The sequence below is a fragment of the Panthera uncia genome, chromosome C2 (genome assembly GCF_023721935.1).
Source record: "Panthera uncia isolate 11264 chromosome C2, Puncia_PCG_1.0, whole genome shotgun sequence".
NCBI lineage: Eukaryota > Metazoa > Chordata > Mammalia > Carnivora > Felidae > Panthera > Panthera uncia.
Genome location: NC_064810.1, coordinates 51,901,416 through 51,927,918, shown reverse-complemented (window position 1 = coordinate 51,927,918; position 26,503 = coordinate 51,901,416). Strand labels below are relative to the sequence as shown.

The window sequence follows — 26,503 nt, the reverse complement described above, 5'->3', positions numbered from 1 at the left end:
AGACTTGTATGTGTGTGAGAATTTAAATGGAAACACAGAGGATGAGAAACTGGAAAAACAGGAATATCAAAACGGTATTTGCATAACTCTTGTAGGAAACCTGTGGGTTTTAATTCCATTTTTCCCTCAAGTTACTAAGCATGGTGTAAAACGATGCAGTTCACATTAACTGTGCTTCACATGAAAAGACATAATCGTTGCAAATAGGTGTACATTCAGAGTATTTTGGAATAGACCATGAGTGACCAGAAAAAATAAATTTTTAACTTACCTAAAAGACATACAGTAAAAAGTATTTAACTGAAAATGGTTGCTTAGTGGCTGAGCCCATGTTCATCCTGTATTTCTGATATGAAAATGATTTCTAGTTTTTAAATGTTCTAAAAGTAACTTGTAATATTATGCAAACAATAGCAAAGCTTCTTGATGTAAGTTACATAAAAAAGAAACTTCAACATGTGGGTTTGAATACAGAAGAATCTGATTAAATCATCTTAAATGCAATTAAAAATTGTGCATTTATAATAAAGTTTCTGTTTATAATCTAGCTATCTTTATCCTGATGGGAGGAGCTATAATCCTGATTTAACTGGATTATGTGAACCTACACCCCATGATCATATAAAAGTTACCCAGGTAAGGACAGTTTCTGGTAATGCATTTATAATTATGTATCTAATATTTTTGAAATAAAAAGCATCCTCTTTTACTGTAGATAAAATTTGGTACCAGCATTTCATGCAAAAGATACTTACAGGAATTCTAAGAGTATTTGGAAAAAATACTTTCTCCATTTTTTGGATAAAAATGTCTGCTGTTAATATTCTTACTTCCAATATAATATTGGCATTTATGCAGAGACATAGATAAACCCATAGATGGGCAGATACATATGAGGAGAGAGTTACAGATTGAGAAAACTCCAAAGAAGATTGGAATAATAATATGCATTAGCTTTTCGAGTCAAATGTGTAATTGAAGTTTATTGAAGGTCCTAATTATATTCTTATAAATCCATTGTTGGCGACCCCATAAATTGAATGAGAGTGTAGCTTGGTTATAAAGCCTTTCTTGAGGGTGATATTCAGTAATTAATCAAAATCTAAACAAAACCATTTTTGACTCTGGATTCTGTATATACCACTCACATATACACAGAAACATCTGTACATCAGGGTTTTCACTTTAGCAATTTTCCTAAAAATGAAAAATTATAAATACCAAGGTATTTAATCATAGGTTAAGTAAAGCATAGTATATTCATACTGCATTATACTAAAGTCATTACTGAGAGGAAGGTAGCTCTATATACTCACATGGGAACTTCGGCATCTTTATTATATAAAAAAAGTTCCATTACTGTAAAGTTCAATTATATAACATTTCATTTGTAAAGTAACATTACATAAGTTCAATTTCTGGAAAGAAAGAAATTACCATATATGAACATATGAACATACTTTTTAAAAATAAAAATTAAAAACTACCAAACTGGTAACATTACTTAACTGAGGAAGTAAGAAGTTTTAGGGAATTAGGAAGAAGATTGAAGAGAGAAAATGAGTATTTTATTCTATGTTAACCTAGTTTTAAAATACTTTATAATTTAGATATTTTGTGCTTTGTATAATAAATAATAAAAATCAGAAATTACAGATTTGGGGAAGACAAGAGATAATTTTTTTTATTTCTAATTGTCTAGATTTAGTCCCAGTGGTCTTGGTATTATTATGTGAAACACATTTGTTGACATATGTACAGTTGATGGGCAGTTTTTGAAATTTAATATATAATTGACATTATTTTGATTAGGTAAATGATTCTATATGTTCTAACACATGTATGTGAAAGCACACTTGCAAAAATAGTTCCTCTTTTTACAGCCACTGTTTAAAACTATATATATTCAGGAGTAGTATCACCCCATTAAATTATTCATAAATATTTGAATAAGTTACCCCTTAGGTTGCATTGAGTTCTGCATCTGTGATTTTAGCTTATTGTAATGTTTTAAATAATTATAAAGTGGTCCTTTGGGTGTCATAACAATTTAAATACTTATCTATTACTTTAGAGACTTCAGGGACTTAAAATTTATTTATTTATATATTTTAAAAGTTTTGTTTAAGTAACCTCTACCTACACCAAATATAGGGCTTGGATTCACAACCCGAGATCAAAAGTCAGACACCCCAACTTATAATTTAATTTTAATTGCTTTCAGATTTATTTAGTTTTTATCTTGATCCATTATCATCTTTTTTATTTCTGTAAAAATTATATAAACATACATACTTCATACATACATACATACATACATACAAACATACACAACTTATATATGAATGTGCATGCGTGCATGTGTGTGTATCTTTGTATGTAGATGTATATATATTTTTCTCATCATGATGATAAGATCTTTTAGTATGCTACAGGCTAAATATTGTCATTTATTTATCCTGCCCAGGGCCAGGTTCCTAATAGACACTTATTGACTAAAACACTGCCTTTTTTAAATGAATTTTAATTACTTTTCTTTGTATCCCTTTTAACACCTTTTGTTTTCATATTTTCTTTATACTTACTGATACATTTGTGTCTTCTTTGTGACCTAGAGCTTTTCAATATTTAGACACCAAGAATTTTACTATGCCAAAATGTTCAAAACTAGTTAATCAAGAGAATAGATGTTTCATAAAACAATTTTTGGTTGCTGAAGTGATTAGTTTTCCTGATGGTGCTAGATTGGGAAAACAGTATGCAATTTAGAGTTAGAAATTTAATATAGAATTTGAGGAAAATAATTTAAACTTGTTGAGCCTCAGATATTTTTTTTTTAATCAATGTGTCTTATTATGCTTTGGAGATTATATGACATAATAAATGTGTACCAAAGTATGTAGCATGCAGGAAGGGCTTGGCAAATGCTGCTTTTCTTGTTCAGTTAGAATAATATATATATATTTTTTATGTATGTATACATTATATATGTTATATATACATATTATATATATATACATTATATCTTTTTTTTTATATATATTATACATATATATTTCCAATTTTGAAGTGAATTTAGGTGAGAATGTGGCATTTACAAAGAAACTAAAGCTATTTATATTTTCTTTTAAAACAGTAAGTTTTGTCTTTTGAGTCACTATTAACGCAAATCCCTTCCTAAAGGAACAGTACAAAACATTAAGTAGTCTGAAGTATTACAAAAGCTTATAAAATTGCTGATATAAGCTAAAATGTTTTAAAAAATGATTTTGTCGACCAAATTGTGATTACCAATTTAAAACATGTCTTAAGTAGTAACATTCCTGACAGGATCAAGTGTGAGGCATTTACTGTAGGTCATTGTATTTGAGAAAATTCAGTAGTACCAGTTCATGTTAGAAATACATTAACTTTGCCTTTTTCCCCCCCAAATTCCAGGAACAATATGAATTATATTGTGAAATGGGCTCCACTTTTCAGCTTTGTAAAATTTGTGCTGAGAACGACAAAGATGTCAAGATTGAGCCTTGTGGGCATTTGATGTGCACCTCTTGCCTTACAGCATGGCAGGTATAATCAAGATTTAATGAGCAGCACTCATGTCTTCCTTATATTCTCTGTTGCTATTTCTCTTTTCAGTTTTCTTCATCTTAATCATTCAGCAAATGATCTGATAAGTGCTTTCTTGGAGTAATTTGAAAAATCTCATGTGTTTGATTTTCTGTCTTATATAATTTCATTTTTCTTGCTGGCTGTGTTTTATATTGTTTCTTTTGCATGTACAATTTAATTTTAGGATTTAGTCATGAGTAGTTTGTAACTCTGTGACACCACTGATTTCAGAATGTCACATCAGTATTTCCAACTAATCATATTGATGTGATTTATGGTGGGTCAGATTCTATTTATAGTAGGTCACCTTCTGAAGCAAAATAAGTCCCAGGAAATAAATCTTACGTTGATGTTTCAGCAGGCCCTTTTCCTAGGAGGAGATGTGGCTCCTATGTCATGTATGTCAGTGGCTGCGAATGGTAAAATCTTATGGGGAAAGTCTCCCGAATACTTACAGTTCTCACAGAAGCAGGCATAACATTTTCCAGTTTACCGAAGCAGAATCCAAGTTACCTCTTATGCAGATATTCAGTAAATACCAGTTGGTTTGATGTTTTAGAATAAGACCCAGAGAATAACTAGTTTCCTCATGGGCTTTCTTTTGTTTCTTTATCTGTAACAGAGGTTGTGGGTTGAAAATGAGTCTGGACAGATTTCCAGTTTTGAATATTTGAAGGATTCACAGAAGATTTTGATCAAGTCATTTTTTCACTGCTGTTTAACATAGTATCGAAAGTCAATATTGTTGATGGGGTTAAGAAAGCAAGTAATTAAATTTTCAAACCTTTTTAGAAATTTTGCTATTGAGTATATAATCGACATCCCTACCCCATTCCTGAGCCCTGTCAGGCTTGATCTTCTGTCTAACCAATAGCCTCGGCATTGCCTGTGGAAGAGGGGTAGCCTTAGAGGCTCAGGCCAGGAGAATGCAGGCCCAGGAGCACTGGTGCTGTTGAGCTCATTACTTGGTAATAACATATAATGGTTTTCACAATCTTATGAAAAAGAACGCCTTCTTCCTTTGGGGAGGTTTGAAAGATGGAAGAAGCAAAAGAGGAAGAACTAGAAAGTGAGTTAAATTTGATTTACTTTTTCAATGCCATTTCTGAACTCCCAGACATTTTTGCCACCTCAGTAAAAATTGTTCAACATCCCTACTCTTCTCTCTTTCAGTGTGCATAGGTTTGTATTTTACTTAGGTTTTCCTTGATCTACTCTCCCTAATTTCCCTTTATCCCCTCATGATGTTGGTGAATTTTGTGTAGTACAGGGAGAAGGTGGAGGAAGAGGGATGCTCAGTGTGGCATCAGCAAACTCATTCTCAGTGTGTAGGCACTTGATTGCTGTGTAAGTTATGTTAATAATTGCTCTGCAGACGTAACAATGTCTTTTTATAAATGACTTTCAACAAGTTATGCTGGTAGAAGAGAGAACTATGTTTGCAAGTGTATTTCACATCAATCAGTAGAAAATAATACAGAGATATTGAGTCAGTGCCTGACAGATAGGACTGTGTCTGTTATGATGATTTGCTTTACCTGATAACCCATTCAGTATCTCAGGGTAAGTAGAGGCCAATTAGATTTGTCACAGTTGGATTGTGACTTTGTATTGACTTATGCCTTCAGGGTGGTTGTATGGTTTTCACGGGTACAAAGAAACTAAAACTTTATATTTCTTCCTAAAGAAAACCAGAAATTTAGGCTGGTACAAAATCCCAGTACTCTGTGGCAGTATGCTTGGTTTTGGCCTCTACTCTTGGGGCCTTAGTCTGGGAGCATACACATATTTACATATGGCAGGACTTGGCGCCTTTAACTTGCTACCTACCTGGTATTTGGAAGTTAAGTCGGTTAAAAGTCAGAAGCTCCCATTAGTTTGGAAGAAACCTTTGATTAGTAAAGATTGTTTAAAGCATAATACAAAATAGCTGTTTACCTCGAAGCCCAGAGTAAGTAAAACAGTATGACTGAATATAAAACAAACAGATTTTATTTATTTTAATTTTTGTATACAGCTTGAAAGAAATTTATGTTTAAAATTTCAGGGACAATAGTATACATTCTATTCAGTAAGTTTGTAAACTATTTGCAACAGGTATGTTGTGTGCAAAAGACACAGGAATGTTTCCCTGTCGCCATGACTGTGCTATTAATCCTTTGTCCCTTACATCACCACACGTTTCTGTATATTACTGTGTATTCTCCAAATGGTACAGCTCCTCAGTGCCTTGATTCACTTCATGATTTCTAATACTGGTCTAATGGCCTTAATTAAGATGTGCCCAGTCATATTTGTAAATTGTTAACATTTACTTTTTTTTTTTTTTTTACTCTGAAGTAGTTCTCAATTTTAATTTTAGAAATTGAGGAACTGAATAAATTGCCAAGCACTGGAAACAGTCTTTGAGTAAAATTTTAGCAGAAGGTCATTATAAAGTGCAGTAGTAGTTTAGTAAGTGAACTAAACAAAAAAAAAATGACAAATGAAAAAGTACTCAGAAAGTTGAAATAATAATCAGATTATATCACACTGTTATTAGCAAATAATGTTATTTTAATCTGGTCATAGAAATTTGCATATAGGTTAATGAAAAATGTTCAAAAGCATTATTTCAGCATTATTTTTAATTCTTCCCACACAAAATACTTTGTAATTACTAAATATTCTTGTAATTAATAAATATTCTTGTATTTAAAAAAATTTATGTATGTACCTGTAAACTCTTACCTCATTGTATTTGTATTGTAAACATTATATATTTACCTATTTCTCTTCTAGAACCTAGTTTAGAATCCCTCTCTTCTAATATTGTTACTCAGTAAATATTTATGGACTATATGGTAAATAGTGTAGAGAGAAGACTAAGATTACATTGAAAACATGTTAAATAGATAAATTAGATAAATTGTTGATATTGTAGATCAAATGTCTTAGTTCTTTTCATTTCTCTTCTGAAAACTATCTATGATTTTTTTCAAAGACCTTTTATTATGCTCAAGATCTGAGAATGAATTCTAAGAATTTTAATTCTCAGATTTGTTCTATTCAGTAGCTGCTGGATGATTCCCTTCAACTTTTCACATTTTTATTTTGTCCGCTTATTTTTGAGCCACATTATTTTACGTTTATTGCTTGCAATAATGCTGGCACTAACCTAGAGGCAGTGAAACTGAGTTCCTCTTTATTACTTTTTTAAACCAAAAAAACACACATGGTGATCCCTGATTCATGTTTTCTCTACACTGAAGAATATTGTTCTTGGGTCAGGTTTTAAGAATTCCAAAGTGATATACCATAGTCTTTATGTCTCACTGGGATCTTAGTGGTCAAAGGAAATGTCAACTTTTGAACATTTCCACTTTGGGATAACCTGAATATTTCTACCTCTGCATATAGATTTCACAAAGTAGTACTTCCTGCCAACCAACACATCTGCCCGTTTTCATATAATATGAATAGCAATTTTTGACAATCATTTAAATATGTTACTGTAAAATGCCCATTACTTAATAAAAATCAAATTGTTACAAAGTTATTCCAGTTAAAATGCAGTTGACAAACTATAGATCTGCTAAAAAGCCCACCTTATGGCCTCAATCACTGCTCACAGGATTTAACCTAATTGATGGTGAATAGAGAACTAAGAACAGTTATTGAACATTTCTGTAGTTCTGCAGTATATTGTCAGACATTGTATCTAAACTTGTAGATGCAGTGGGAAATGTATGAGTATGAAGTCTGGATAAGAGTACAGCATTCATGTCTCTCTTTTTCAGTGTCTTCCAGATTCAAACTGGTACAGAGCTGTAGTCCATATTTCCTGACTTTAAAGCCAGAGTTTTTGTTGTATATGCTTGTTTCTTTTTTCTATAGAGAAAAGGTTGTTTTCCAACTCAATTATGCATAGGCTCGTTTGTTACTTTACTTGAGAGAAGCATACATGGCTTGTTTCATCCATCATTCTCCAACTTCTCAAGTCCATTTACTTATCTTTTTATTTAGGAAACATTCCTGGGCATCTGCTCTGTCCTGGTTCAGTACGAATCTGTGAGCTAGGAAGAATACTTAGACTCAGGCCTGACCCTCAAGAAGTTACAAGTAAATCTGAAAGTTTTATACAGAGGCATGGTATTAATAATAATTACTTGAAATGAGCATCCTGTTATCTTTCAAATTTAATTATGGATTTGAGATATCTTTTGTTACTTTCTACTCTTTTGGTTGGGCATGCTGATAGGAAAAGGATTTTAAAGGTTGCATGTCTGCCAAGAAGCTCTGATAAATCAGAGACCAATAGGAAAGAAATATTAAACCCTGACCATAAAACATTATGTGTCCAGCCAGTATGCATTTTTAGCAAGTCATTCTTCACCAACTTTTCCTTCCATTTGATGCCCTACTTTTGGTTTAATTGAATTCACCGCAAACTTAAATTTTATGTAATTAACGGAAACCCTAAGAAATGCACAGTAACGGTGTCACTTAGTTGTTACAGGCTGCAAGTGGTTACCCTTTAATTTTTGTCATAATGGCCCATTAGTCATGCCTCTGAAGAGGTGTCAGATACTTCTTTCTCCTTCTGAAACATCTGTGTTATTTAATAAATTGAATAAGCAAGGCAGAGTTTGCACAGAATACTAAATAAGTTGGATAATCAACTCTCTAGAGGCAATCTTTGAAGAAATCTCTCTCTGGGTGCGGCTTTTCTGTTCTGTCTTTGGCAATAAGACTGCAGAGTTTTCTTTCATTTCCTTGCTGTTCCATAGATATTAACAAAACATTTTTCTTCTTCATCCAGAACTCCTCCATATCTTCCTTTTTGTAGCAGCATATTGAGCAGCAGTGATGGTGCAGGCTTACTACATGAGGTGTAAAGTAAGGGGCTCTTTTCATACGGTTTGTTTTGTTTTGTTTTTGTTTTGTTTTTTTGTTTTTTGCTCCAGGAATCTAGAAAATGGCTTCTGAGCTTGTGAATGGCACAAATTCCAAACTATGTTCTTCAAATCTTCAAAATAAAAATGGATAGGGGCACCTGGGTGGCTCAGTCGGTTGAGCGACTGACTTCGGCTCAGGTCATGCTCTTGCGTTTTGTGAGTTCGAGCCTCGCGTCAGGCTCTGTGCTGACAGCTCAGAGCCTGGAGCCTGCCTTGGATTCTGTGTCTCCCTCTCTCTCTGCCCCTCCCCCACTCATGCTCTGTCTCAGAAATAAACATTTTAAAAAATTTCAAAATAAAAATGGATACATATATATCAGTTGGATATGCAGCCTTGTTTTGAATTACTGCCAAGGACTTTAATTCAATTAAAAGTAAAATTAACTTTTTCCTGTGATTATTACTTCTGTACTTTTTCCAAATAATTTAAAGGAAAGATATTAGAATGTTCAAAATAATATTTCAGAGTCATTAGATGAAAATCAGTAAGCCCTGATTTTAATATGGAATATGATTAAAGAGATTTATGAATGTCCCATATTTAGAGAGCGTTGTGGGGCAAAAAATGTGTAGTTACTAAGAGAGGAGAGAAGCCAGCTCACATGGTCACATTTAAGGCACAAAGAAATAATCTTTTTCTGTATCTTCCCTCAAAAGCAATCAACCTTCACATTTCTAGCCTCAGTGTAATTTTGTAACCTTAGTACTACAAATAATAAAATTATATTTGCCTACAAGAATGTTGTAAATTGGTATTTCTCCCCTTGATTACATGTTGTGTCTTTTTGTATAAAAGTGATAAAGTGTTGGAGCTCCTGTTTCACTGTGGGAGTGATGAGGGGCTACTAGAGTCATTAAAAGATGTTACAATTATTTCATGAACTACAGTGATGACAGTAGGAATGAAAGGGAGGAGAAAATAAAATTTGGTAGAGCAAATGCTTGAGTCCAGTGACTGTATCAAATGGGGTCTGACTGTATGGTGCTGTGCCTGGACAATAGCAGGTATTGGCACCTGGGAAACATTTTCAGTTGGATCTAACAAAGGCCTTTAATAGGTGCTTCAAAAGTTGACTCCCTTAAATAAAGCATCCTCAGAATGCAAACGCATAAACTTCATGAATTAACATTTTAAATTGGGTTCTAGCAACAACTATTTTGAAAGCTCTTACTATGTAAAAATATATCCCAAGGAATCCTATAATTACTAGGACAAGTTTTTCATCTTCATTAAAAGCTGAAACCTTTCAATTTGAGTGAATAGAATGTTTATTGATTAAAGTAGTTTTGTAGTTTGAACAATAGGGTTTTTTTTTCATTTTTGAATGATCAATAGTAGGCAGCTACTTTTAAACTTCATCTTAACCTAGGTTATGAATCTGATCTTAAGGAACTACATCCTGATGCTGCAGTGTAGGATAGTGGTAGTGTAGTGATGAAATGATTCGATTCATATAACAGGCCACCTGAATGTAATTTCCTGCACACAGATGCTTAGCTATGTGACCTCCATCAAATTATATAAACTCTCATTTTTCTATTGGTAAAATGAGGATGATAATTGTACCTACTTCATAGGGTTAAATGAATTAATACGTGTATAGTGTTTTCAACAGTGCCTGGAATCTTAGTATTGTTCCTAATGTAGTACCTGATAGTATCATTTAGGAAACTGTCTCATATTTCTGATTATTCTTAATTTATGAACATTGGTGATTCTGTGGTTTAAAAGTAGTTTAAAAATTGCATTCATTTCATAAGGTGGGAATTCTTGTGGATGTGTGAATTTTTTCAGATGTTAAGACATGTTTCTTCAGGTATCTTACTATACTAATTTGCTTTTGAAATTATCTTTATAGTAATTCTGCCAGTATTTGCATAGCACTTTGAAAGATTTGAATTAATTTATTTTTGAGATATCCCTTAAATTGTACATTCCCTCATTACACCCTACAGAATAAGATGGATAGCTTACCCAGGATCACACAGCTGTAATTGGTGGGTGTAGGGTTCCAATTCAAGTGTCCTGATTCAGAATGTCTGTGCTTTCTTTCTGACTTGGTGTTTTCATGGGCCTCACAAGTTAAAACCAGAAGAGCCTAGATTCACCAATGTCTTTTTTCCTTGTTCATCATAAGAGAGCACCAAAACCAACCATCTCTTTCACTCTGAGTCATTTGTTGTAAGATTACTATTAACTCTCTTATATGTTCTTTTAACAAGTTACTGAATTTCTGTGGGAAATATTGTGCTCTAAAAATGCTTAATATGGACCCAATTTGTTCTCAGGATATGTATATATGTATCTATCCAGTTATTCACTTATTTATAATTGTTCCATGGTTTGCAGAAATATTAGCAAAGTATTCAAAATATTATGAAATATTAGCAAAGTAATATAAATTAGAAGTTACTGCTACAGAAAGCACACACACACACACACACACACACACACACACACACACACAGACTAAAAAAAGTATAAAATGCACTCCAAAATGAGACTCAAGAAGTCCTATTATTTTTTAGGGTTCTCTATGTATATTGTGTATGTGGAAAGCCATGTAGTGATTAACCTTAAAACAAAGCGTGACCTCTAATAATCATCTTGAGAGCAAATAAATTGCACTATATATAGTGTGTCTTTAAAAAATTAAGGTATTTAAGAGGTAAAATCCATATGAAAACAGTATATAAACAGAAAGCATATGGAAGCTGACCAATACATGATGATGATGATGATGATGATGATGATGATGATGATGGTGGTGGTGGTGGTGATGAGATACTGATATTTACTTGGATTTTTACATAAGGTGTTACTATGGGAATGGGCAATTTGGGAAGTTAAAGAATTTTTTTCTATTTTTCTGTAAAATGTTAATTTGTTCTCAGATACCTAAAGTTATATTTATGTTTACTATTATTAACAATATTCATGGTTGGCATGGGAGTCTGAATTACTTTGTCATGAGCATATTACATAGTTAACATTTCAGATGAGTGTAGTACTCTCTGATAACTTATATATCTTTGGTTTGGAAGTATTTCTTATTTGAGGAAGTAAAATCTACTGAGTCCATTAGAATGGATGGAGTCCCAAATGCTTCCTCTTAACATTCTCAGAATGTGAATATGTTGAGGACTAGAAAAGGAATTATTGGTTTTCTTTATTAACATATGTTCCTTGATCTTGCATTAAGTATATGTTGACAGAAACATTATTTTAATTATTGAGGCACAATCCTGATGAGTTATATGTCTATCGAAGACATTCTTCATGTGTATTCAATCAACCATATGACAGAAACTAGGGCAGAGTATCAAAGTGGCATTTGAGAATTTATAGTTAGACTTAATTTGCATATGGCAGTATTTAGTTTACAGAGAAAGAGTGATGGGTGAAGTCATATTAGAGTAAATATCATTAAGGAGACACGTTCATTGTGATCTATGTCTGAAAATCAAAGTGGATGTACATTGCAGCTGGGTTTGGGGGGGATTTTTTTTTGTTTTTCATTCAGTGAGTAATGTGAACCCTCTACAAAGATAAAGCTAAACAGAAAATATTTTTTGTGATGTGTACTCACAAAACAGCTACTCTAACATACATCAGTAATTTGTATAGTATTAAACTTTCAGATAGCAGAGATGGAGGAAATCTAAATTCAGGTATTGAAGAGCTAGCTATTCCTAATCTTTCTCTTGGTACCACCAAGATGCTGTTATTACCTCCCCCTGCTCTCTTTCCGAACCCCTCTTTTCAGTTACTCTCTGTCGGGAGCTCCAAGTCATCCTTACCAAAGCAATGTGCGAAGTGACATTGAAATTTCTAAGAGAAACTTTTGTAGCTGAGTGCTGTGGCATAAACGTTGTGGGCACTGTACTAAAAAATAATGACTTTAATATTTACATCAAGGGCACTAATTTTTAGTTATGGTAATTATACTTTAGTTAAGTCTTAATAAATTTTTCTGTTTTTAGATACACACTAAAACATTATAGATGAATTTATGTAATGTATAGGATATGCTTCAGAATAATCCAAGTGAGTAAGTGGAAGGTACAGATGGAACAAGATTGGACATGAACTGATAGTTGTTAGAGTGGAGTGGTAGGTGTATACAAACTTATTACCCTTTTCTCTCTACTTCTGTATATGTTTCAGATTTTCTATATATATATTTTTTAACATATGAACAAATGATGTGTCTGCTTAGGGCCCAGAGTCCTACTTTCTGTCCTTCGTGCACTAAAGACACACAGGGAACATCTTTCCTATCTTTCCCTTATATATTAGACTATCTTTTTGAAATTATCTTACATAGATCTGTTAGAAAATTCCATTACAGTCACAGAATATGGATCCCTTTTGACTTTTCTGATAAGGGGATTTTATCTAGATGACAACATATTGAATATGCACTTACGTTTAATGTTCCTGTTAACGAAAGACAGGAGAATGGTTTAGCTTTCCTTAAGTATTTATTCCTGTGTTAGGAAATGTTAATGTAATATAAAATAATTAAGGCGTAGATTTATCATCTGTTGTAGAATGATGGAGCAAAATATTTAAGTTGCCTTGAAGCGCACCAGCTTAAGCATATGCAGCAATAAACATCAAAGGATTTTGTTATCGGCATGCCTGTATTTCTCCACAGCACCTTAGTTCAACTACTTTACCATTCCAATTTTCTTTCCCAAATTATCTAACAGTAAATGAATAAGGAAATGCTCTGCTTTCTTTTCATTGACCTATGCAAAGAATGTTTGTTTTTCTTTTTTGACAATTGGTGTGGCAAAGAGACATGTTCAGTTTGTTAATCTGAGTGATATTTGGAAAAGAATAACCCATCCAGCACGTGATCTGCCTGAGTGACAGATCAGCAATTGTCCAGTGAGAGGAGAAGCAAAAGTATCACTCCACTGCTGATCAGAGTGTCACCGGAGGGGATGTAGATCACCAGTTTCCCACCATAACAAGTGGGTGGGAGTGTCTTAAGTACTAAATGGTTTCTTTATAAAGATGTTAGTTCTCTTTGCATCCCTGTCTCATCTCTAAAATGGTGCTGATTCATCTCATTTCTGCCTTTAAATGATTTTATGATTTCTTCTATTTTTTTAAAGCTTACTTATTTATTTTTGAGAGGAGGGGAGACGGGCAGAGAGAGAGGGAGAGAATCCCAAGCAGGCTCCACTCTGTCAGTGCAGATCACGACATGGAGCTCCATCTCACAAACCGTGAGATCGTGACCTGAGCAGAAATCAAGAGGCAGATGCTTAACCAACTGAGCCACCCAGACGCCCCTGCTTTTTACTATTTTTTAAATAACACGCTACTAAAATCAGGGTAAAATGCAGAAACAAAGAATGATGGTGAGTATCAGACACCATCTATTTCTAGAAGACAGCATCACATGCAGGGCGAGAACAGAGTCTTCTATTTCCCTGCCAATTGTGAATTCCGGAATTGGGAGACTTTGAACAAAACCTTCAATAATTACCAATAAATGAGTTTCTGGCCCAAAAGTATTAGCACAGATCTTTTTGCAGTATCTAATTTGAAAGCAAGATGAGAGGTAGAATTTAATATTTCACATGGCATTATATCCCAAATGAGCTGGGTCAGAGTGACAGGCTCTCAGGACAGATGATGGTTTCTGGATGTAAATTTACTTTTATTTTTTCCCACCAATTATAAATCAAGACTTTTAAAAACCTAGGCAATTAAATGGAAATATTTATCCATAGTTACATGCATAGGAACTTTTCCAGAATGGCTTGTTTTAATTGATACTGCTACTTTATTTATAATGAATTTTTATCAAAATGTCCTTTTTGTAGAATGTTTAATTAGCTGGTGCCTTTTGGTAAAGAGGGATATGATTCAATTTCCATTTTCCTACAGGACCCTGAAGTTTTGATACATTAAAATTGTAAAAGAACATTCAGAAAAATAGTTAGGCTCCTTTTCTTTGGCAAATCAGAGATTTTTTTTTTTAAGATAAATCTTTCTTTGAAAATTTGACATACTGAACGTTTATCACATTTTGTTGGTGTTCTACTCTATTAACTTCTTCAAGACAGATCTTCCTTCACTCTCACTGCCTACCCTAAAACCTCTTGTATGCAACTTCTTTTTATAGTTGGAGAACATTGGCCCCTCTCAGTACTGTTGTATTTGAACAAAAACCAATTACATTTTTTGTTTGTTCAGGAGTCAGATGGCCAGGGCTGCCCCTTCTGTCGCTGTGAAATAAAAGGAACAGAGCCCATCATCGTCGACCCCTTTGATCCAAGGGATGAAGGTTCCAGGTGCTGTAGCATCATTGACCCCTTTGGAGTGCCGATGCTGGACCTGGATGATGATGATGACCGAGAGGAGTCCTTGATGATGAATCGGTTGGCAAATGTTCGAAAGGTAAAATTATAAAACGCAGGTTTAATCGGAGTCATGTGTGGACATGAAAAAGGAATGATGCTGTCCCTAATGGGCTATGTCTGAGTGTTTGGGGGCTTGGGAAAGAAACATGGAAGAATCAAAAGAAAGGTGAAGACCTCGGTAATGTTGATAGGCTGATGAAATCATAGACAAAGAACTAGAGTCTACTCAAAGTTCTTTCGCTGCTTTTAAACTTCGAAATGAGAGATGGTGAGAGCTTACATATAGAATCCAAGATCGTCTAAGATTGGCAAAAGCAGTCCTGTGAATAAAAAATTAAGAAAAATTAAGAAAACTAAGAAAATATAAAAATTGGTAATGATGAAACTGATTACAAATAGTCTTTGTTAAAGTCTAAAAGAAGTGTCTGATAGTGATTTGCTGACCAGGAGAGCCAGGCTTCCATTTGGCTACTGAGAATTCTGTCACATAAAATTTACCTTTGTGAATTTACCATAGTGTGGGGTTTGCTTATCAAAATTGCTGACTCAGAAAATGGACTTTGTGAATTGAGAATGGATCCTACATGCCCAGTTGGAGTAACTAAGCCCACAAGAAACTAGTCAATAAACCAGAATGCCAACTGAATAATTTACAAGCCAGAAATATAATGATTAAGAGAGCTGGCCTCTCAGATATCAGGCCATGCTCTGTACGGAAAGATCTGTGAAAGTCATATTCACAAAGTTTTGTGTTCTCAAAATCAGAGAACTAGCAATGAGTGGTATAAAAGTTGCTGAAAATGGAGTGTGAAGGTGTCCCCTCCTGGCCCTCCTCCTGACTCATGGCAGACAGGGCTAATCAATCATGGCGCTCATCCCTACTGAGGTCAGACCTGGCCTTATAGAACCTCCGCTGCAGTTCATTAGGATTTGGCAGGTAACATGAATCTTATTTGCCATGTAGTTGGACTGATAATAATGTGTAATGGCATCAGATCATTTGCATCTGTCTCCGTGGTAGAGAAACACTTGGCACAGATAACAGAGGAGGCATTTGTTTGGGTTACTCCTTCCTTAACTTCCTTAAGTTTATCTCCTGGCTTCCTGTATTTTCTACATTTCAATGTTCCATGCTCAACAAAGACATATGCCCATGGGATTTTTCACCTGTGCAGGTATGTTACCATCACCAACATGGCCACTTTGACATTTTTGGTCTGAGATGATTTTTATTCTTCATATCATTAATTTTCATAAATGTCATAATTTAACTCGCAGAGAAACTACTCTTGATTCTGTCCTTTAATCCTGACAACTAAGTTTTGAAGGATATAATCCCTTTCACCCCAGAGACAGAAGAAAGGAAGTAGTTATTCTTCAGTGTCTTTTATAGGAACAAAGATTTTTCACGTATTTTATTCTCTCAACAACTTGGAGAGGCAAATATTCTTCTCATTTTTCAGATAAGGAAATGAGGTTCAGACTACACATGTGACTTGGCTACATTAGTAGGTTGTAGAAACTAGATTCTAACTTATGTTTTCTGGATAACAATACAGTGATGTATCCCAAACCACATGTGTAACTCCCATGCAGAATCATGAAATGGTTCCTACTAAGTCAGATTATAGAGTGTATTGCTAGAATATTTATCATACAGTATTATTAATTTTAAATAATGGTGGTAATTAAATAGTGACATTGATGATTTCAGTGACAGGATGCTGTTCTGGGTTCTTGATCTCATTCGACAATCATTCCAACCCAATAGAGAAGCTACGGTTACTGTCCTGTTTCATAAAAGATAAAGCTAAGGAGTAAAGAAATGAAATATCTTGCCTAAGATCCTAGTTACTCTATAGTAGAACCAGTACTTTATTCCAGATCTTCCTAATTCCAAAAATCCAGTTTGGAGCCATCATGTAATATGCCTCTTTTGCCCTCTTTGGAACATGTCACACACATTGAACTTGATAGAATGTAACTAATTGTCCTCTGAAGGTCTTTCCAGCTCCATGATATAATGTACATCATGAATAATTATGGACTCCCAGTACAGTTGTAACTAGAAATTAAAAATAATTTGAATTTGATCTCTTGGTAAAAACGTAAAATTATAAAAATAAATATATTTATGCCCTATAAAAATATTTACACCCACGCTAACTTAATAGGTCGCCAAAAACCCAAGCAAATTCAGTTAAGACCTGTTAATTGATATATAATGACTGTTAAATCTGTTGTCCAGTATACTAGCCATATGTGGCTATTTAAATGTAAATTTAAAATAATTAAAATTTAATAAAATGTTCCTCAGTCACATTGAACATATATATATATATATATATATATATATATATTTTTTTTTTTTTTTTTTTTGAGAAAGAGAGAGAGAAGGAGAGAGGGGGAGAGAGAATTCCAAGCAGGTCCACGCTCAGCATGGAGCCTGAGGCAGGGTTCGATCCCACAATCCTGGGATGATGACCTGAGCCAAAATCAAGAGTCAGACGCTCAACCGACTGAGACACCTAGGTGCCCTTTGAATATATTTTAAATGCTCAGTAGCCACTTGGGTCTAGTGGCTACCGTACTAAACTGTATAGATATAGAACATTTTCTATACGTATTGAGATATCTATTGAAATAGGAGAAATATCCATTCTCCAATAGATAATTCTATTGGACAGAGCTTTCTTAGATCGCCCCTGTAAGCTCTTATTGGAAGAAGCTAGCTCTTGATGCAAAACCTTTCCTTTTAACTTAATAATCTAATGGTCTTAGCTTGGCCTGGATATTTGACAGTGATATAGCACTGGAATCAGCAAGCTATGACCTGTTTATGTTGGTTTGTTTTTCTGTGAGCTAAGAATGATTTTACATTTTATATGGCTATATATTTAAATGCGTTTATAAGTAGCTATATAATTTGCTTGTTTCTGTTTTGCTTTTTTGTTTTCTGTTGTTGTTTTTTTTTCTTCTTGGCCTGCAAAGCCTAAAATATTTACTATCTGGCCCTTTAAGAAAAAGATTGCATTCCCCGGGTGTAGGATGCAGTAAGCACACAAAGAATGTTTATTGAATGCATAGATAATAGGGAAAGACAGAAAGTTATTTAAGAAACACACAACAGCTCAAGTAGTTCAAGTGACCTAGGAGATAATGTTTTCTAGCTAGGAAAAAGGCATTTCACTTTTCTTTACTAAGTGGGTTTTCTTCTTTCATTGATGTCAGGGGAGAATGTGGGGTCTTGAGGGTAATTCTTTAAAGAACTTTGTATACTTTGCTCGCTGGGAAACAGTAGCTGCCCTCTATGAGTTTAGGCAAAGTTGCAGTCTTGGTCTATTTCCCACTGAATTAAGTTGAAACTTGAGCCTTGCTTCACTAGGAACCCTGACAACCACAGGACTCACTGGTGACGTAAAATGAGCAGCAGAATATTCAAAGGTGACTCTCGTGGTTTCCCTACATCTTCTCACCTACTCTCAAGACCGTGCGTGTTTTATTTTCCCTGGGCACACTGGTGAGCTTTCTGTCAAGGGAGTTCAGCGACTTTTACATTGATCTTTTTAGTTTCCCAAGAAGAGATGGTGGTCTCAGACATTTATTGTTCCAGAAGTCACCCTTCGGTGGTTTTTTTGGCAGTCAACAGTGTCATTTAATAAAGCTCCACTACAGTGTTATTTCTCTGCTTTCCTTTGACACTAGTTAGGTATTGGAGAAATGTAAACAACTTGTAATTATTTGTTTTTAAGTTGAGCAATCATATTTCAAGTAAATGTCTTTGTGTACACTTATCTGCCTCTAGTCAATTAAACAGATTGTAAGTTTTATAATATTTCATAAATCACTGCCACTTAACTTTCAGTAAAACCTAGATTTTAGTGTAGATACAAGTATCAGTTCTTTCTAATTGGGAAAAACATTGCCATGTCATTATGTTCTCATAGTGCTTTATATGTACTTCTGTTTCCGGAGTTACACTAAATTGTTATGTTTTATCTAGAGGACTGCCTTATCCATTAGACTATTAATTCCTAAGGCTGGTGTCAATGTCTTCTTTGTTTTGTGTTTCCTGGTGCCTAAACACACACAGCAAATATTTATTAAGTGAAATAACAAATGTACATGCATGTTCGCATGCTCTTTGAAATCAGTGACCCGATGTTATACATCTTTGTTCCAAACTGAAGACTGAATATAAATGTACAAAATATCAAATTATAGGTTCTATTCAGTTCTTACAGCTGAGGTTATAAACAGATATCACACTGTCATTTTGACATAGTAGCTCTTCTACCTGAATTTTCTTCCTTTCTGTTTTTTCAGTCATTCTGTTGCCTCACTTACTCACTTGCTCATTCATTCATTCATTCATTCGTTTTTAAACATTTCATTCTCTCAGTTCCAAGAGTGACTGTAAGTCATTGTGCAGCAGAACGATTCTGTTTTCTTCTATCTTCTATTTCAGTAGTTATCTTTCTCCTGTTCATGAGCAGGTTGTTGACTATATTTGGAAATAATTTTTGCCCATCTTAAGCATATTGCATTCTTTAAATTGGTGATGCTTCTATCATAGCATGGAGGATGGAGCTGTTTGTGTATTCCTGTTACCATGGTGATATCCTGTAGCTGGAGTTTATAAATAGTAGCATACTGAACATATAGAATATGTTTTTATTGTTTATTTTATAAATATATTAATGCTAATCTTACAGAAGCAAACTGAATGTATAATTCTACAGTATAGCATATTGGTTACCACCCTAGAAATAGTCTATTTTGTAATTTTAACTACAAAATGTTTTAGCTTTTGCTTGAAATTGTAGCACTGCCTGAGGTCTCAAGCTGTCAGAATTTCTAGGATAATTGGATCTGAGTGAGTCCTCAGAGGAAGTCTAGGGTGTGATTGGTAAGATCATGTCCTTCTCTCTGACTTCAATCAGATCAGAGCTAAGAAAAGGTGTGAATTGCCAGTCAGAATTTTGTTTGTCAAGAGTGTAAAGAGTCTTAACAATTCCTCAGCAATTATGTTGATAGAACATATTTTTCACCACATACGTAAAATAAAATGAAGATTTGCACTCAAAGTGAAAATGTTGACAGACTGAGCTAGTATATGAACTGAGATTTATTCCTTTGGTCTTAAATCTCATATTTTCTTGAAACCAAATTTAAAATTTTAATGAATGGCCTTATAAAAATAAATACAGGTGTGACCCGAGATCAAGGGAATTATTCTTCTTTTATACTTTTTTATGCATTCTCCTAATGTTGCCCTCATCAGTTAAAATACATATTACTAATTAAAAACTTGATATTATTACCTAATTCTTGCTTTTCCTAATAATAATGTGTGAGGAGAAGACCCGTAGTATTCCTGATCCTAAGGAAAGAGTTCATGTGTAGGGTTCAGTATTTTTAGGAAAATGTTGCTTTTTTAATATGACTTTGATTCCAACCACAGAGTTCAGGTCCATGTTGGAGAGTAGAAAAGACCAAAATTAGAACAAAAGTGAATTACAAAAATGACAGTAGACATTCAGAATATAGGACGTCGCTCTCAATTACAGGCAGTTCTGACTCCTGAAGGTATTCAGAAATAATATGAGGATGTTTTTGGTTTTCACAATGACCAAGGGTGGGAGAAATCTGTGGCAGTTAGTGGCCAGAGATACGAGACATCCTGCAACCCATGGCACAGTGCTACCTAAGAATTACTATGATCACATGCCAGTAGTCCTCACCCCTCCCTCCATGCAATGTAGGTGGTCATGGGTGACAGTAAGCAATCCAAAGTCACAGGTTCATCATTTGCCATTTAATTGCATTCTGTTCACTGATTTTCTTAAAGCTCTCCATGCAAAATAGTAGCATATTTTTTATTAGTGTGTGATTAACAAAGGAAAAAACTGCCTTGTCCAAGTGCCATATGATGTTCCAGGTGACTGTAAAGATGTTGTTATGTATTCCTTAAAAATGGTTTGAATAATTAGTAGTTTAGGATAAGCAAGCACTTGAACTCTTGTACTTGGTTTGAGTCAGTCTCCTATGGTAGACCGCAGGCTCCTGGAGACCGGAGGCTGTGCCTTGCCCTTCTTTTCCTTCCCAGAGACTTGCATAGTACCTACCACATAGTATGCCATGGAGAAAGGTTTGTTTTGTTTTGTTTGTTTTGTTTTGTTTTTAATATAACTTATTGTCAAATTGGCTAACATACAGTGTGTAAAGTGTGTTCTTAGTTTTGGGGGTAGATTCCCTTGGTTCATTGCTTACATATAACACCCAGTATTCATCCCAACCAGTGCCCTCCTCAATGTCCATCACCCATTTTCCCCTCTCTGCCCCCCCCCCATCCACCCTCAGTTTGTTCTTGTATTTAAGAGTCTCTTATCGTTTGCCTCCCTCCCTCTCTATTTCTAACTATTTTTCCCCCTTCCCTTTCCCCATGGTCTTCTGTTCAGTTTCTCAAGATCCACATATGAGTGAAAACATACACTATCTGTCCTCCTCTGACTGACTTATTTCACTCAGCGTAAGACCCTTCAGTTGCATCCACGTTGCTGCAAGTGGCATGATTTCATGTTTTGTTTTGTTTTTAACTGAATGTTCAGTAGTGACACTGAAGAAGAGGTCCCTGGAGTCTACCAACCTGGTTTATGTTCTACTTAATATCTTTTGTGTTTTGCATTGGTTATTTAACCCTCTGTGTCTCAGTGGCCTTATCTTTGAAACCCTACCTCTTAGGGTTGAAATTAAATGAGTTACTATATATAAAGCCATTGGAACAGTGCTGGTACATAGTAAATGCTAAGTATTAGTTGTAATTAAACATTATTTTTATATACTGTTAATATTTAAGACTCCTGAGATCTTGCTGTGATTCTGAGAATTAAATATCAGTATTCTTGAGATGTCTATGGAGGTTTATTTTTTTTTCTTTTAGATACTGTTAGCTATTATTTAGGAAGAACTAGACACCAAAACTGTGTTGGTTTGGCAAGTAGTTGGTTTTGTTTCTTTGTTAATATCTACGTAGTTATGATTTCATTGCATGGCCACGTTAAAATAATTTATTATTTAGTCTTTAAAACTCAAAAAAAATGCAAAGTTGCCAACAGGTCAGCTGAAATGCTATTTTAAATGCTAAATAATTTAGATAAGCTTACAGTAGTCTTGTTTTCCACATAAGTAAATTGAAGTAATTAGTCTCTAAAGGACAGTGAAGAAGTACAGTAACTAAATAGTAATTGCTTATTGTTCAAACCAGCTGTACCTGGTATTTTGCAAGCAATATAGGTTTCACATGAGGGCATTTTTCAGCGACTAAAGTTTATTCCTTTAATCCCCGGAATGTTCTTGTTTCTCAGCCATTTTTATGGAAATATTTCTGAATTATATGTCACCCTTCCCTGAGTTTTCAAAATTGGTTATGCAGCTGAGTGAATCCAAGGGCATGAGAAGCCACTACAATCAGCATGACATACTTCTTGAAGCTTACGTTTGCTACGAGATTTCAGGAAAGGTTGCACGAAGAAAGGGGAACATAATTTTAAATTAAAATCACATATATATTTGGATCAGGATGCAAAATTCATATAAATGTTTAAAGTAAAATATAAACTTCAAAGAGATTTCAGGGTTATGGAGGCTGGTCACAAGCCAGGGGATTATGTCCTCAGAACAGGTGCTTCAGGGGGAAGCAGCATAGCTCAGTGTAGTTAACAGTGTTTAACATTTCAATGGAGCAGTCTTTGGGGTTATTCCACTTGTGAGGCTGTTTGCACTTCTTTAAAGTTCAATTTTATCAACCACCTCCCTGCCAAACCTTAGGGAAGGCAACTCCTCCTCCACTCAGCAGTTTTTCTGTTCTTCACTACTCTTCTAATCTGTAGTATCTAAAAACATCTGGAAGTTACTAGTGGAATGTAAGCAATAATGATAATTTAAAATATTGAACATCATTTTGTATACAAATCAAATATCTGTCTTAGCGAGGGAACATGGTGCCTACATTATGTTTTACAGGAAGAAATGCAGCAGACTTTTTCCCCCTCTTTAGAGGACTTTGTTGGGTTTTGGTTTTTTGGTTTTTTGGTTTTGGCTGGTTGTTTTTTTCTTTTGTTTCGTGTAGGGATTTTAAGACTTTTATTTTAAGACTTTTAGAGTGGTGTTAGATTCACAGCACAATTGAGGGGATCATAGAGATTTCTCATGTACCCCCTGTCCCAATACATGTGTAGCTTCTTCCCCTATTATCTTCATCCCCCATCAGAGTGGTACACTTGTTAACAATTGATGAACCTACTTTGATACATCACTGTCACCCAGAGCCCATGGTTTTCATTAGCGTTCGCTTGTGGTGGTGTATGTTCTATGGATTTGGACAAATGTATAATGACACGTATCCACTATAAATAATAGTATCATGCAGAGTAATTTTCACTGCCCCCCAAATCCTCTGTGCTCTACCTTTTCTAGAATGTCGTGAGTTGGAATCATACACTATGTAGCCTGCTCAGATTGGTTTCTTTCACTTAGTAATACGCATTTAGAATAGGTATAGTTTTCTAAGAGCACAAAACGGTCTTCCATAGTGGCTGTACCATGTTTTATTTACGCCAGCAGTGAATGAGAGTTTTATTGCTCCACATTCTCGCCTGCATTTAGTGTTGTCAATGTTCTTGATTTGGGCAACAAGGACATATATAGTGGTATCTCAGTGTTTTAACTTACATTTCCCTGATGACCTATGATGTGAAGCATCTTTCCACTTATGCTTATTTGGCATCAGTTTATCTTTGGTGAGGTATCTGTGAAGGTATTTGGCCCATTTTTAATCCAATTATTTTCTTATTGTTCGGTTTTAAGAGGGGTTTTTTTTTTTTTTTTTTTTTTTTGTATATTTCGGGCAACAGTCCTTTACAGATGTGTCTTTTCCAAATATTGTCCTCTAGTTTCTAGTTGTCTTTTTATTCTCCTGATAGTTTCTTTTCCAGAGCAGAAATTTTAATTTTAATTTTAATGATGTCCAGCTTATCAATTATCTCTCTTGAATCATGCCTTTAGTGTTGTATCCGGAAAGTGGTTACCAAACCCAAGCTCATCTATATTTCTCCTATTTATCTTCTAAGGGTTTTACAATTTTGCATTTTATGTTGAGATTTGTGATCCATTTTAATTGTTGTAAAGGTACAAGATCTGTGTCCAAATTTTTTTTTAATTCTTGCACGTGGGTGTCCATTTGATTCAGCACCGTGTGTTGAAAAGGCTGTGTTTGCTCCATTGTATTATCTTTGTTCATTTGTCACAGATTAGTTAACTGTTTTTATGTGGGTCTATTTCTGGGCTCTTGATTATGGTCCACTGAAGTATTTGGCTATTCTTTTGACAGTTCCACAGTCTTGATTACTATAGTTTTATAGTAAGTGTTTAAAGTCACTCCAACTTTGTTCTTCTTCAATATCATGTGGGTTTATTTGTGGTCTTTTGTCTCAGTATAAACTTCAGAATAGTTCAATATGAACAAAATGACTTGCTGAGATTTTGATTGGAATTGCATTAAATCTGTAGATCAAATTGGGAGGACTTTTCTTTTTTACTCTCAGTTTCTCCCTAGTTTCCTACAGATTAAAGCTTCTGGAAGTGTGACTGTGGATAAACAGGGCATGATTATATTGCTTTTATATCATATTTCTCAAACAAGTTTTGTTTATTATCTAAAAGGAAACAATGGTACAGGTATTCCGAAATAGACACCATGAGTCATAATTACTTATGGGTGTGTGTGTGTGATAAGTGTTTTTTAATAGATACCTTCTGAATAATGTTCTGCATAGGCTATTATTTAAAAGACTTGAGATTGTATGTTCACAAATTAATATGAGAAAAGAACCAAGAGGATAGTTAGCAGCAAGGAAAATATCCTTATGATATTATATTTTAATGATAAAAGGTTTATCAGTGTCCTTCATTAATTTTCATGCATTTAGAGAAAAATGTTGACCTTCTAAGAGTCCTTCTCATCATCTTTATAATACATGTATCTACCTTGTTCAGATATGAAAATTCATTAAGTAAAAATCTTGTTAGAAATATTATAAAATTGACTTTGATTATCTCTGGGATTGTCAGTACTCTCATCTTAATAGTAATTGGAGAGGTTTTCTCTTGTCCTGTTTTTAATAATAGCCTGGCTGGGTTTGAAGTTTCTTACCAATGTTTTGCCATTTCCATAATAATGGATCTTATTAAAGGTTTTATAAAATCGCTCTTTAAAAGGTGTGGATAAAATGAAGAGTGACTAAAATAGAATGAGTCCCCGATTATTATTGGTAATTGCTGAGCATGCTGAGATGGGCTTTTGACTACTTTACTTCTCAGGCCTTTTCTCTCAGGAATTTCTGTTAAAATTGCAAATTTGGATTCCCCTATTCATTGTGGTGATCATTAGCATCCTTTTCTAAGTACTAAAGAATTCTGTAAATTTTGTCAGAAAAATAAAGAAGAGCATTTGTTCATTTCAAGGAAGCAAAGGGCTAGGAAAAATTGATAAGCATGTAGACATAAAGGAATCAGATGTGGTCTTCAAATTTGTGGAGCACCAGGATTCCAATTTGTTAAAGACATACTCATCACCTACCAATATTAAAGAACTGAGGAGAAATTGTTAGACGAATATACTGGTATGATGGTAATACAGGCAGGAATTAAGGTGTTCAGCTTTTATATTTTGAAAAGAGCTGAAATGAAAAAAGAGAATTTATTCTAAAGTTCTAAAAGCAAGTGTAATAGTAGAAAAAGGTGAGAATTACCCAAAAGCAAGATAAAGGAATGAAACTCTATGAATCAGCCATTCTGTGATGTGAAAATATGGTTCCATCGTCCCATCTCTTGCAGTTGTATTTATGTAAATGGTTGTTTTATATGGTGCATAAATTCTGTACAATTAATTCCATGTCCACATCCTCGTTACTCGTTAATTTTTCCATAGCTTTCCATTTCTAACTTAATACGGTAGACAGATAAAAATGAAGGGGTGACAAAGAAAGGACTCCATTTAAGGCAGTGGCAGGATGGACATGATCCTTTAAAGAATCCCTTGATTAATATGCCCCCTTATTATACTAACTAGATTTTACTTATTCGTTAGGAGATTAAAACCAGAAGAACAGAGGTAAAGTCTCTATCATAAAATAATTAGAAAATAAACTGGGGAAAAAAGTATTTACAACAACTGTAACATAGAACTAATCACAATCCTAATATATAAAGAAGTCATTCTAATCAATGAGGGGTACATAAAAGAATATAATAGATAATGACACAAAGAACATACAAAGACTGTAACCCAAAGAAGAAATACACATGGCAAAAATATTGCAGTTTTTTCTAATTATTAAAGCAGTTCAAATTGAAACATTAACATGTGCCACTAAAATGCCAACTATCAAAGTAAACAAAAAATTCAGAACTAAACATACTTTATGCTTTTGAGGTTTGTGCAGTGGTAACCATCACACATAAATGGTAGAAAAATAAATTGATTTTACTCTCTGGGCAGCAAAAGATAT

The 26,503-nt window shown here is 34.2% G+C and overlaps 1 protein-coding gene across 4 annotated transcripts in view; it reads left to right on the top strand.

Annotated features, from left to right (window-relative positions):
• Positions 1-26,503, top strand: part of CBLB (Cbl proto-oncogene B) — a 208,543-nt gene that overhangs the window by 123,437 nt on the left and 58,603 nt on the right. For all 4 annotated transcript variants that reach the window (XM_049628118.1, XM_049628116.1, XM_049628117.1 and 1 more), the window contains 3 exons: positions 549-636; positions 3,439-3,570; positions 14,767-14,970. In XM_049628118.1, the coding sequence (XP_049484075.1) occupies positions 549-636; positions 3,439-3,570; positions 14,767-14,970 (424 nt within the window). The remainder of the gene's footprint in view (positions 1-548; positions 637-3,438; positions 3,571-14,766; positions 14,971-26,503) is intronic.